The sequence below is a fragment of the Tinamus guttatus genome, unplaced genomic scaffold, assembly GCF_059628265.1.
Source record: "Tinamus guttatus ecotype Peru unplaced genomic scaffold, ASM5962826v1 Tinamus_guttatus_pri_ptg000133l, whole genome shotgun sequence".
NCBI classification, from domain to species: domain Eukaryota; kingdom Metazoa; phylum Chordata; class Aves; order Tinamiformes; family Tinamidae; genus Tinamus; species Tinamus guttatus.
Window position 1 is genome coordinate 2,412,750 of NW_028288667.1, and position 12,219 is coordinate 2,424,968.

The 12,219-nt window shown below is 38.4% G+C and overlaps 1 protein-coding gene across 1 annotated transcript in view; it reads right to left on the bottom strand.

Annotated features, from left to right (window-relative positions):
• The window catches only part of DARS1 (aspartyl-tRNA synthetase 1), a 34,473-nt gene extending 22,983 nt beyond the window's left edge, over positions 1-11,490 (bottom strand). The window contains exons 1-3 of the mRNA XM_088521797.1: positions 11,413-11,490; positions 10,428-10,485; positions 4,917-5,009 (exon numbers count right to left, since the gene is read on the bottom strand). Coding sequence (XP_088377923.1) covers positions 4,917-5,009; positions 10,428-10,485; positions 11,413-11,490 — 229 coding nt within the window. The remainder of the gene's footprint in view (positions 1-4,916; positions 5,010-10,427; positions 10,486-11,412) is intronic.
• Positions 11,491-12,219: the final 729 nt, after the last annotated feature.

A 12,219-nucleotide genomic window follows, 5' to 3' on the forward strand; every position in this document is an offset into this window, starting at 1 on the left:
GTGTGTTTCTCTGAATAGTTATTTCTTACTAGATTCAATTCTGCATGTACACACACACATCAAATCCCAAGATTTTGTGTTATAAGTGAGCGTACATTTTCTATAAATTAATGATATGCCTTCTGAGATGAGCACTATCTAGACAGAACTGAAAATCAGAATTCATGCAATACTTCAGTCCCAGAACTCTACATGTAATTCACATTTTTCCTTGCTGCTTTGCTCACTTTCATACATGGAAAATGAATAGCCTTCTGAGTCTTACTGAGCCTTACTTTAAAAGAAGACTATCTTCCTCTTCTGAAATATGCTATTACGTCTACAACAAAAGCTGTAGGGTTGTTTTGACAAAGGTACCCTGAGTGAATTAGACTCGATTTTGCACCACAGGGATTAAACCAATGATGTTCATTCTATAATATAATATACACCCTGAACAAACAGGAGCAAAAGAAGCATTGATTCTGCTAAATGACAAGAACCTAAAAGACTTGAGTAAAAATTCCTGCAAGAGCAATTTATTCATTAACAGCTTAGGGAAAAAGAAGTTAAAAGCAATTAATAATTGCAAAGAGTATGAGAAGTCTGCTGAGTTTCAAAATACATCTTTCCAAACCAACAAAGCTTGTTTTCATATGTTCAAAGTACCTACACAGTGACATTTATAATCATGTTATATTTCTCCTCACATCTCGCATCTCTAACAGACATTTATTCCTTAGCTCAAATTAAAAAAGTCTCTTCCTCAGAGAGGAAAAACATTCCAGTGTTGCATCAGTGTCTGCCAAAATGCATCCATACCCTTTTTTTAATTCCAAGTTTTGAGTCATAACATTAAAACAGTATTTCAATTAAAACAGTGAGAAACGTTCAAGCCAGAAGCTTTGTTACAACATTGCTATTTCCCAGTTATTGCTGACTTACATTTATGTTTTAATGTTTCTATAGCATATAACTTGCACAGCAACATCAAAATGTCAACTGCACTTTTCATCTGCAATCATGTAGATTACAATTCCTGACGCAGTTGCAAATAATTTAAACACTATTAGAAGATAAATGCAAATCGTTTGACATGCAATCTGTTGGCAATTGAGGCAAACATAACACTAGCACACAATACTATTAAAAAGACATCGTAATAGTTAGAAATTACTTATTGTCCTATGACCTTGGTTGCAGAAATGCCATGTTTTTTTCAGAAAACAAGTATAACCATTTCTATATTCGAGGGATTCCAAAATTGAAGGAACTAGTATGGCACTACTTCTCACATTTCTTACAGACAAACTCAAAGTAAATAAATAAATAAATAAATAGATCTACAGATTTAAACTAGGAGATGGCAAGCTTCAGAAAGTTTCTTTGGGTGAGGCCTTACTCACACTTTTCAAAGTTCCATATTTCTTTCTTACAACTTGTTTGATACATTTCCTAAATACAGCATTTTTTCCCTATGATTTCAGTTACAAACAATTTAACAAAGTCTGATGGAATTTCAACGGTATTGTACTAGGGATTCAAATGAAAAATATCTGAATAACTGAATGAATAAATGAAAAAAGCTTAAGATATCTATCCAGAATGTCTCTGAATTAGTAAATTGTTAAGGGGAGGAGACAAAGAAATGGAAGGACTGGCTATTACACAAGTCAGTTTTACTTTAGCCAAAATGCTTGAAGTCTGATCAATATCTGCATTACAAAAGGACTCAAAATATTTTTTGTCATGAGTAACACTAGCTGCTTTTGTAAGGAAAGGGGATGTTTTATAGAATATAATAACCATTTCTAATCACACAAAAGATAAGTGATCAAACAAACCTTACTGATAGGAAAGAGAACTGTTACACACATTTTCACTGTTACAAAGATCAAGGGAGAAACAGAACGTTTCCCAAGAAAGCCTAATGTACATGAAATAAAACATCAAAAAAACAACCCATAATCAAATCTAGTTGATTAGATTTGATGCCTTGATTAGATGCCTTTCCTGGCAAGACTATGGAAAAAAAAAAAAGAAAAAAGGAAGCAAATGAGGAGAGCGGAGGAGAGGGAAAAAAAAAAAAAAACTCTTTTCTGAATGTTTTAAGATCTTTTCACATACCTTTTTTATCTTTTCTAAGTTAAAAGTGCAGGCCCAACTTTAATTATCTATATTCAATAAAAGCAAAGATATCTATACGTTTCTCTAAAACAAACATTGTATTCTCCAAAAAGTTCTAAAAGGATGAAAATCTTCAAAAAGATCTGATTAAAAAGGTCTGATTCCATCCAACTCAAGGAACTTCTAGGCACTCAGACAATATACCACACATGGGAGTCTTAAAAATAAACAAAGAAAAACAAACACGAATACATATCTGTTCTTAGTTGGAAATACCAAATGACAAGACCTTATGAGAGAATAAGTTGTAGCAAAAGAATTCCCATAAACAGTGAGAATTTGTCATATATTTATATGACCAAAACATATATTTGTACGACCAATAACATTGCTAATTAAATATATATGCCCGCAAAGAAACAATTCTATATGGATTACTGTATTTTTTTCTAATACTGAAACTGCTGGACCTTTTTCTTTTTTCAGCACACTATCTTGATGTTTAAAAAATAAATCTATGAAACGAAAACAAATTCAGGTTTAATAAGTTGCCTAGGTCCTAGCAGCCTGCAAAAACCAGGCTGATCTCCCAGTAGATGTTCAATGATAAACTTGATCAGTAGCTTAAGTTTTTTAAAATGAGCCAGAGCTTTAAAATAAGGCCAGAAATAGCACTTATTTAATCTATGATAAAAATCACAGGGCCCCAACTACTTTAGTTTTAAGTACAACTCCCAGAAATTCCCAACACCCCATTTTTTTTACACATCCTTCAGTTAGCGTCTGTCGGGCTTCATGAGTGGCTCACTACATGAGACAGCTGGATTCTGCAGTTGTTCCATTTCTCTGGTTTATTGGTCAGAATCAGACAGGGTTAAATAAAGGATATGTTGGTTACTTAGGAGACAAATTTGAGACTGAAAAAAAATAAAGCTACTTTTCAGCAGACTTTCCTTTCCATAACGGTCGGAACAGTGCCATGATGTGTGAGAAAGACTAATATTACTTCTTACACTCAAACATTTGCTTTTCCCTCAAAGCTTAAACAAACAAGCATATAAAACTTACAGCAGTCCCTGAATGTCAGATTTTGCTTTGACAGCCCAAGAGGAAACAAGAGGTGCCATCAATAAACTGAGAATGCTTCACAAGAAAATCATAATCAATTCCCGTTCTTTCATTCTTCAGGTTGCATTAAGAGTTTTGAAAATAAGTATTATTATTTCATTAAAAACAATGGTCTCTCCCAAGGCTGAGGGTGAAGGGTGAGAAAGGGCACCTTATGGTGAAGTGTTTAACACTGCAATATTGTTTATGTCATCTTGACTGAAGTACATGCATGGATCATGCAGGATGCCTTTCATAAAAGCAAGCCATAAACAACCACAGATCTTTGTGTTTTTTCTTTTAAAGGTCTGCAGTGAGGCATCTCTCTGACCCTCATGTTTAATCTACTAAATTCTATCTATAGTCTAAACTTTTTCGTATAACTGCAAAAGAAGAAAACGTCAGTATCCTCTAATTTGTATACTAATAGCAGCAGTTAAACTAAACACAGTGTCACCTGTCTGAGCAGCTCAAACTTGTTAACAATAATGACTGAGGCTTTCACAGCTTTTGAAGTTGGAAAACTCCTGTACACAGGAAAGAAAAAGAATGACAACCATGTGAGAACCACACTACAGAACTAAATCTACCCAAATTTAAAAATTCCAACGCAAACTAAAATGCATATTATATGCACAATTTACATCCAGCTCCTTTTTAACTGACAGTGATTTATGCTTTCATTAAGAAAAAACTACATATATTCTTTAATGAATAAATACATAAAAGAGGAACTTTTATATGAGAATAAAGTCTTAGAAAGAGAAATTAACCTGGTATCTATAAGAATACTCTGTACTGAACTTTCAACTTCAATTGGCATTATTCCCACTTCTAAGACTACTGTTAAATTTCCTTTGAACACCCTTTCTTTATGCTCTTTTCTTTCAAGTCTTGGGAACACAACATATTTATGTCTCAGCACAGAAAAACCCAGCATAACTGGAAGTCAGTATAGCAGTTGTCAGCATCTGATGTCAACTGAAAAAGCTGAATAGAGAACTTCTCCAGACAGAACTTCTGCTTCCAGTGAAGACATATGGCTGTCAGAGACCAACTATTACAGCCCACAGTATTCAGAACCTATAAAAGGCTCTTCGGTTTAAGATATTAAGTTCAAATCAACCAGTCAAATAACGGCAATTGAAAGTAAAACAGTATGAAATTTTAAAACAGATTGTTGCTTCTTATAGAAGATGCAATGAAACTTTATATGCACACTTATATGCAGAATAAATAGGGCCCGTCTAACAATCAGTAAATTTATAATAGACACAGGTTTTCCTTAGAAGGCCACTTAAATTTAGAATTATATTTTATTTCATGTACATAACATCCAAAGCTGAACGACTATATTTTTTTTTAATTACTATTATTTACATGCGTCCACACGCTATTTAGTAACACAGTAAAAACTAAAGCCACTTATACGGGAATGCAATAATAATATCTGATCTCCCGTCCAGCTGAAAACAAAATGTCCTTTTCCCCTGTTCAGAAAAGAAGGCTGGAAGAAAGCAAACATAACCAGTTCAAGTGAGAATATTGAGTAACCAGAAGACAAGACTTTCTAAATGCAAAATGGAATTAATGCAAAGGAATTGCTTTGATTCTTTATACTAAAAAGTTTTCAAGTCAAAATAAACATTCATTTGTATCAATAAAACTAGAATATAAACATCAAAATTCTGAAGGCATCTCACCTTTAGCTCTGCTTGTATGAATTCTACCACGAACCCAAACCACTTCATCAGCTTTCTCCTCTGTCAAGTCTTTTATTCGAATCAAAACTCGATCTGCATCACAAAAATAAAACAAATGTAAGAATGCTTCTCTTTTTTAAAGTTGCCAAAAATATTTTTCACTCTACACTCGGATATTACATTATTATCTTTTATAACTTTATTATTGCTAAATAGTTGCAATAAATCCAGGATGTTATTTTGTGTAGCTACTTTACAGTGAATGTTAACTCTGGAAATAGAAAAGATCACATTTCCTCTCTCGGTGAATTATACTTGATCAATTAATTTTAAATTGGTTCAGGCTGACTGTGTGACTTATACAGCAGCATCAAACTTCAGTAAAACAAAAACAAGACTCACTGTGGTTCAAGGATGGGAAAGCCCAACCTGACTACACTATTTCTAATAGGATTTCACAGTGCTGCAGTGCACCATGTGTGCCTACTGGTCTGGATTTTTGCTCAAGGATGCTCCACTGTCAGGTGTGGAAGTTGGCATGTTCCAAATAGCAAAACAAAGGTGAAGAGGAAACTGTTTCCTGTATTTACATCAGTAGGGTAAAAATCAGAGTAGAATAATTATTATTTAAAATAGAGAACCATGAACTGATACGCATTAAATAGTAAAAGAAAATTCATTTTGACCCAAGCAATGTCATTTTGGAGCAACATCTTGGAAAGAGGATTAGTGTGCAAAACCAGTAAAACTTACTTAAAGAGAGAATCACTTTGATAATCTGATCAAGCAGTACTGCAGTTGCCTGGAATGGCAGGACACAGAATTCATTACAAAGGACCCTTCAAATTCTACATATCCAAGAAAGCAGGTATCTTTTAGACATCAACGGGAATTGCATGGTCAGAAAAGAGCAGGAATTTTGAAAAAAAAAAAAAAAAAAAAAAAAAAAAAGGTAACTACCTTGTTTTTGTTTTTTAAACAAGGAGTTTTGAGAAACTCCACAGTTCTAACAGCTACATTTATTAATTCAGGATTCATATGTGCTTAAAACCACTGCTCATTATAACAAAAATTGTCTTTAAGGGAGATATGTAACACAAATAAATTCACTGCCTCTGTCCTTCATAAAAGACTTAGACCTCACTTCAACATATTTACTAAAAAACACCAGCACCTCCACTCTAGACTTTGCTTCTGGCCAGAACTTTTCCAAACTCCACCGACACTTCAGCTTACCATCTGCTCTTCTGGATCTCTTCCTTCTGTCTCCACACACCACTCTAAGCTTGCCCTGCAACCCTATTATTCGGTACCAGGATTGAATTCAATTCCTGATAATTTGGAGTTTTTGTTTACTAGTTTTTAATTCACTTTAGTTTACGCTTAGAGCAATATAGTTATTTTTTGTAATGCAGAACTATAATCGTGTCTCATATAAAATTCTGCTACCAACACTCTGTAACTGACCAATAGTTTATGCACTTTCTCCACAGATAAACAGTATTTTCCTCGGAGGCACACATCAAAACCAGAACAGAAATAAAATGTACAAAATAATGTTATAGGAAACTGACTCAAACATATTCATAATTAAGAGTGTGAGTGTCTGCATGCATATGCGCATGTCAGCACATGTACAAGGACGTGTGAATGCGTGTTCGCGCATTAGAGGAGGGAGGAAAGGGGAGTAAAGATGTTATCACTTCACAGCGACTTCAGATGCTCAAACTTCATCAGTACTAAGCAAACATACAACCAGTACAAACCATAAGCTTTAGTACTCCTAGAAGTTTGATATATAAACAGTTAGGACTACCTCAATCGACTTAAAACTGTACTATTACAAACCAAAAACATTTTCCAGATGCAAGCATAAAAGCAGAATGAGGTGTTGCTCTTTTTATTAATCCCTCATGTTTCAGGCACCATATGCTTTAGATAAACATTAAAAAACAATCTTTGGACAACGGTCTGTGTTTCATCAAAACTAAACAAAAAAATAATGATGAAAATAAATTTTATGGTATGTTATTAAAATCTATTTCACCTTTTACAGAATGGCTAACAAAATCCCTGAAAAGAGGCACAATGAAATGATTTTTTTCCCCGCAAGGGGACATAGAAACTTTTCTACCACTTTCAACCTGACCAAATCCAGTTTTCCTTCCTCTCATTTCTCAAATGACAGTGGTTCAAGTTATCATTTACACTTGTTAGTGTAAAAAAGCCCTTTGTCTCTCATTCTCTCTTGTCCATGCAACATGTTGTATCCTGAATCTTCCCTTTTGTCTCTCTCATATCATTTTACATAAAAATCCTTTCAGTTCGTTTCTGCCTTTCCCAAAAGGTAACAAGTTTCTTGTTCTCACTTTAGAGGTTCTCCTGCATAACGTTCAGACTCACAACTTATTGTTTCACAAATGCAAGCTGTACTTGCATCTTCTTGCCTCTGGCCCCCTTCTCTCATCTGACCTAGATCAGCAAGCTGCCAAAAGTATGAGCAGTATTTCTGCTCTTCTGTTAAGTACCAGCATCATTACCATGTTGGATAATATTGAAAAAGAGAAATGGAAGATAAGTTGAATAAAAAACCTGAAAGCCAAAAACAGTATCACTAGTTTCCAGGGAGGGGAGATGAAAGTAATGGGGCTGAAGTGAGGAAAAGGGAAAAGCAAATGGAGTTTTACTAGCAGTCATAGCCTAAAGCAGCCAGAAAGGCCTGCAGAGACATGATGTAAGGGGAATTGAGTACACCAGATAGGCAGGGCAGCCAACATTAGCAGAAAGTAAAAAAAAAAAAAAAGACTTCAGGGGGCCAAGAATGAAAGCACAGGTGTGTATGAGATCAGTTTAGCAGGGCAGAGGAGCTCTGAAAAAAACTGGAAACAAGTGAAACAAGTTTTCTGACCTGGAGAGGAACAAGAATCTATGAGTACAGAAAAATGACAACCACCCTATTGCTTGGAAAGGGAGAACAATTTGCCTTGACAGTCTAAGCTTTTTAGCATCGCATATCTGGCTAGTGTCCCCAGTAAAGTACAGCCACTACAGTAACCTAAGACCAACAGTGCTGAGGACATCAATCATTTCCTGCCCACTGTATTGTCTGTGCTGCCTGTTGGCTGCAGTCACTAGACTGTATATGGATCCATACATATCATACCATAATTCATTATTCTGACCTCAAAATGGCACATACCCAAATAAACTTCAGAAAGAAACAAAATTAACACGGCAGAAACAGATGGGAACTCCCACATTTGTGCCTTCCCTCCCGTAACAGTAGTTTCTCTAAAACAGTCAATCCAAGTAGAATATTCCAGGGAACAACACACATATCTGCTGAAGTTAAGTGATGGGATCAAGAGCTCTCCCTGGCAATAAGTATTCACACATGAAGTAAGAGGATATCTACCCTAAGAAAGGGACTAGACTTACCCTGATTTATTTTAATTATAGGGTTTTTTGTTACCTAAAAAACTAAACAGCATGAATAGAATCAGGCCCTATCTCAAGTACAATGGACAAAAACTCCTCAACCTTGTACTTTAGCTGAGACTTTCTTTTTATGAGGATGGATGGCGAAGGGGACAACAGGGCATTTTCATATCCCTTCCCATAGGTTTTACCATTTGCTTGCTGAATGTAAGCCCCCCACACACACTGTTTTGAGTGTTCCTTATGAATACAAGTCAGTCAGCAGGGCAGGCCTCTTCCAAGAAAGTAGGAATGGATCCACCATCTGAATCTGCCAATTTGGGGCTTTCAGAGAACAAAACTGACACAAGGTTACTTGCAGAAATCATTGCAAGGCAAAAGCCATCACAGGAACATGCTGGGAATGAGGAATCAAACAGACTGCAGTCAGATGCTAACTTTGAGAAGTCAGTTCTTCTCACTACTGTACTGTCTAGATTATGGCTCTGCAGCAACCTAAGCCATAACTTAGAGACAGCTGTGCTCCAGCCTCCTCCAGCACTCATTAGGATCCTAGCCAACTGTTTTTTTCCACACCGCTAAGCTGGCTAAACAAGTCATTATTATTATTAGCATTTAAGCATGCTGAAATGGATTAGCAGCAGACTCAGCACAAGGCAGATGGAAACCACAGCAGCCAGCAGTTAGACTGGCTTATGTTTAATAGAAGGCCAACTTCAGTTCCCTTTCTTCATAGCTAATACTTATTTTATACAATAATATCCAGTGACTTTCTCATCTTGCTACATTCTTGACATGATGATCCCCCTTGAACTGGTTTCAATTTATGATTGCTTTGGTGATTCTAATTCTTTCTATATTCTCCATTTCCATTCCTAAGGCAGGTCAACCAAAGCAGTCGTTCAGGGGAGAAAAAGGTTCATGTAATAATAAATGATGAGACTTTTTTCTTTAAAAAAATCCTTACAAAGAAAATACAAAAAAACAACCTACCATCTTCTTTCACTTTGCAGTTTTACTGCTTCATACCTTGAACACGAAGATTACGATTTTTTAGCATGCTGGTCTGGGAAACAGTTCTCTAGCTTACCATTTTTTTCAAATCCCAATTCCCCATCCCTATAAAATGATTGTTTCCTGAATTTGCAGTGATGGTAGCAATGATAAAAATGTATATAAGATACATATGTATAGATATAGGATGGGTTTGATGCTCATAGGTAACAAAGGTCAAAAAAGCAGAGATATTTCTTACTCAGCATTGTTGCAGCAAGCTACAGAAGAGCTTACACCAAACAAATGAACAAAACAAACATCCTAGGACTCAACATTTTTCGTGTTAATCAATCTTACCGGAAATCCAAAAAAGTTAAGTCTGCAGTACATACAGGTGGATGTAGACAAAAACTGCCAGTGATTTCAAAAGATCCAAGCTTACTTCAGGTTTATTTTAAGCTGATGATCTTTTCTTCATTTTCATTGTGATTTATGAAGGTTCAGGGCTCGGATACAGTTCAGCCTTTAGAATATGGCTTTAATAGGCCAATGTTAGCAAACTATTTACTATGCACATATACTACTTTTAGCTTCAGTTTTCCTCCATCCTAAAATACAGCTTAAAAACACATAAGTTGGAAGAGAACTGTGGAGGTTTCCAGCTCAGCCCCATGCTTGAAGCAGGTTGCTCAGGGCCTTGTCCAGGCAACAATAGAGATGAAGATTCAATAACCACTCTGGGTCCAGTTTCAGAATCATGTCTCTGCCTTCTCCAGGCTGAACAAGCCCAGCTTACCCAGCCTCTCTTCAGAGATCCTGTGCTCTGGTCTCCTGACCATTTTGGAAGCCCACCCCAAGACTTGTTCCAGAATGTCACTGCCTTTTGTGCACTGGAGAGGCCAAAACTGGACACAGTTTTAAGTACCGAATGTATTTAAATAAAGGGAAAGCATATCAATAGGATGTCAATGAATAAAAAACAGTTTGGAAAATCATTTTTCAAACAAGTAATGATAATACCTAATACATAATTTATTTTTCCTTTTTTTGAACTTTTTTTCCATCTTTTTAACTGACCTGTTTTCTCTTGGGATTGTATCATTGATGACACTCCATATCTTTCCTTAGCATAATCCTAAAATGGAGGTGAAAAACATATAAGAATCACATACTAAAGAAGTATGCACAATAGCATGAATTAAATCATTACAGGTAATGCAAAAAAAAAAAAAAGTATACTATTAAAGTCAAGAAAATTGTGTTTCAGACTCTTGGTGGCACACAAGAGATAACTGTGTCCCACAGGGAAAAAAAAAAAAAAAAAAACACCATCAGCAAGCATTCATTAGGATAATTCCTTCAATATTTATAGATATTTGCACAATACATGTATTTACAAATATATGACTTTTATATAGGCATTAATATGAATACTTGTGAAAAACCTACTCCCAAAAAAGTATTTAAGTCTTGCAGAAGATCCATTGCTAAATATATCCTTCACGTATTTAGCTGCATGGATCATATGGCAGTAACACAGCCAGGGCAAGCCTGGTAGGCCACTAACAGAATTAATTGGGTAATACGCTGCGGGATGGGGCCTTTTCAGGGCAGGGATCACAGCTCCAGATAAGAGTCTACAAAACAAATTTCACTCACTTCTAATTAAAAAAATAACTTTTTATTTCTCGTCGTTTCTGTTCTATAAATGAACAGGAGGCCATTTTAACTTCTTCACAGCAGAGTCTAGGTTCCTCTGAGGAACAGGGAGCCACGTGTAACTCCTACGGCAGCCACCACTGCGGAGCTCCTTGCCGCCGCGCCGGCACCACGCAACTCGCTCTATAGGGCGCAGCCACGCTCATTATGAGGGTCTCCCTGTGGGGAGAAGCACCGGCCTACGCCTCTTCGCACTCCAAGCGCAGAGCCCAAGGCCTCGCAGGCCTCAGGTGACGAAAAGGCTGAGGGCTGCGCTGGGCCTTCCGCCGCTCCCCGCCTTCAGCCCCGGTCCCTTCCCCCTCCGGGGCCCGCGCTCGCCCGCTCGCTCCCCCGGGAGACGCACATCGGCCGCCTCGGCGCTCTCCGGACGGCGGTCCTGGCCCGGGCCCGGGCCCTGCCCGCGTCCCGCCGCGCTCGGCATCTCCCTGCGGCTGCCGCGGCGCCTCGCGGCTCCGCCCGCCGCTGCGCCACGACGCTGCCGCGCGCGCCACCTCTCGCGAGAGCAGCGGCAGTGCGCGTGCGCGCCGAGATATCGCGAGAGCCGCGGCGGCGCCCAACGGCTCCCGCTGACGGTTAACGGTCACGGCGGGGCGGGGCGCTCTCTGCCCCTGCCCCGGTCGCCGCTGCCCGCCCCGTAGCAGGTAGGGCCGGCGGAGGCTCTGCTTTGTCAGCCCCACTGCTTCTGCCTTGGGATGCGCCGCAGTTACCCTCACAAAAGGGCCGCCCCCTGACAGGACGCGGCGCTTCCCGAGCCCGTCAGGCACAGCCCGTGTTTCCCCCGGCCTCGGTTCCCAAGGCCGGCACGGCAGATGGGCTTAGTCTTCTTTTGCCCCCAGTTTAGCAATGTGACACATTAGGGTGTGAGGTAACGTGTTAGTTTTGTCGGCTGCGGGGAGAGAGGCTGTGCTGACACGCGGGTTGGAGTGGGGAGCCGAACCCAAGGGAAGTTGTGTATTTGCCCGCAGAGTGCTTTACTTGCCTGCCGGCCTGCTAATCTTGCTGCTTATTATTGTGTTAAAGCCAAAGTAGGACTGATAATTTAGGGAGAATGAACATGAGAGCAAATTCGTTGTGTCCCTCTCTCTGAGTGTTTAAATCAGCACTGTACTATGAGGCTAGGACCTGCTGCAGGTGCTAACTTCCAAATGCC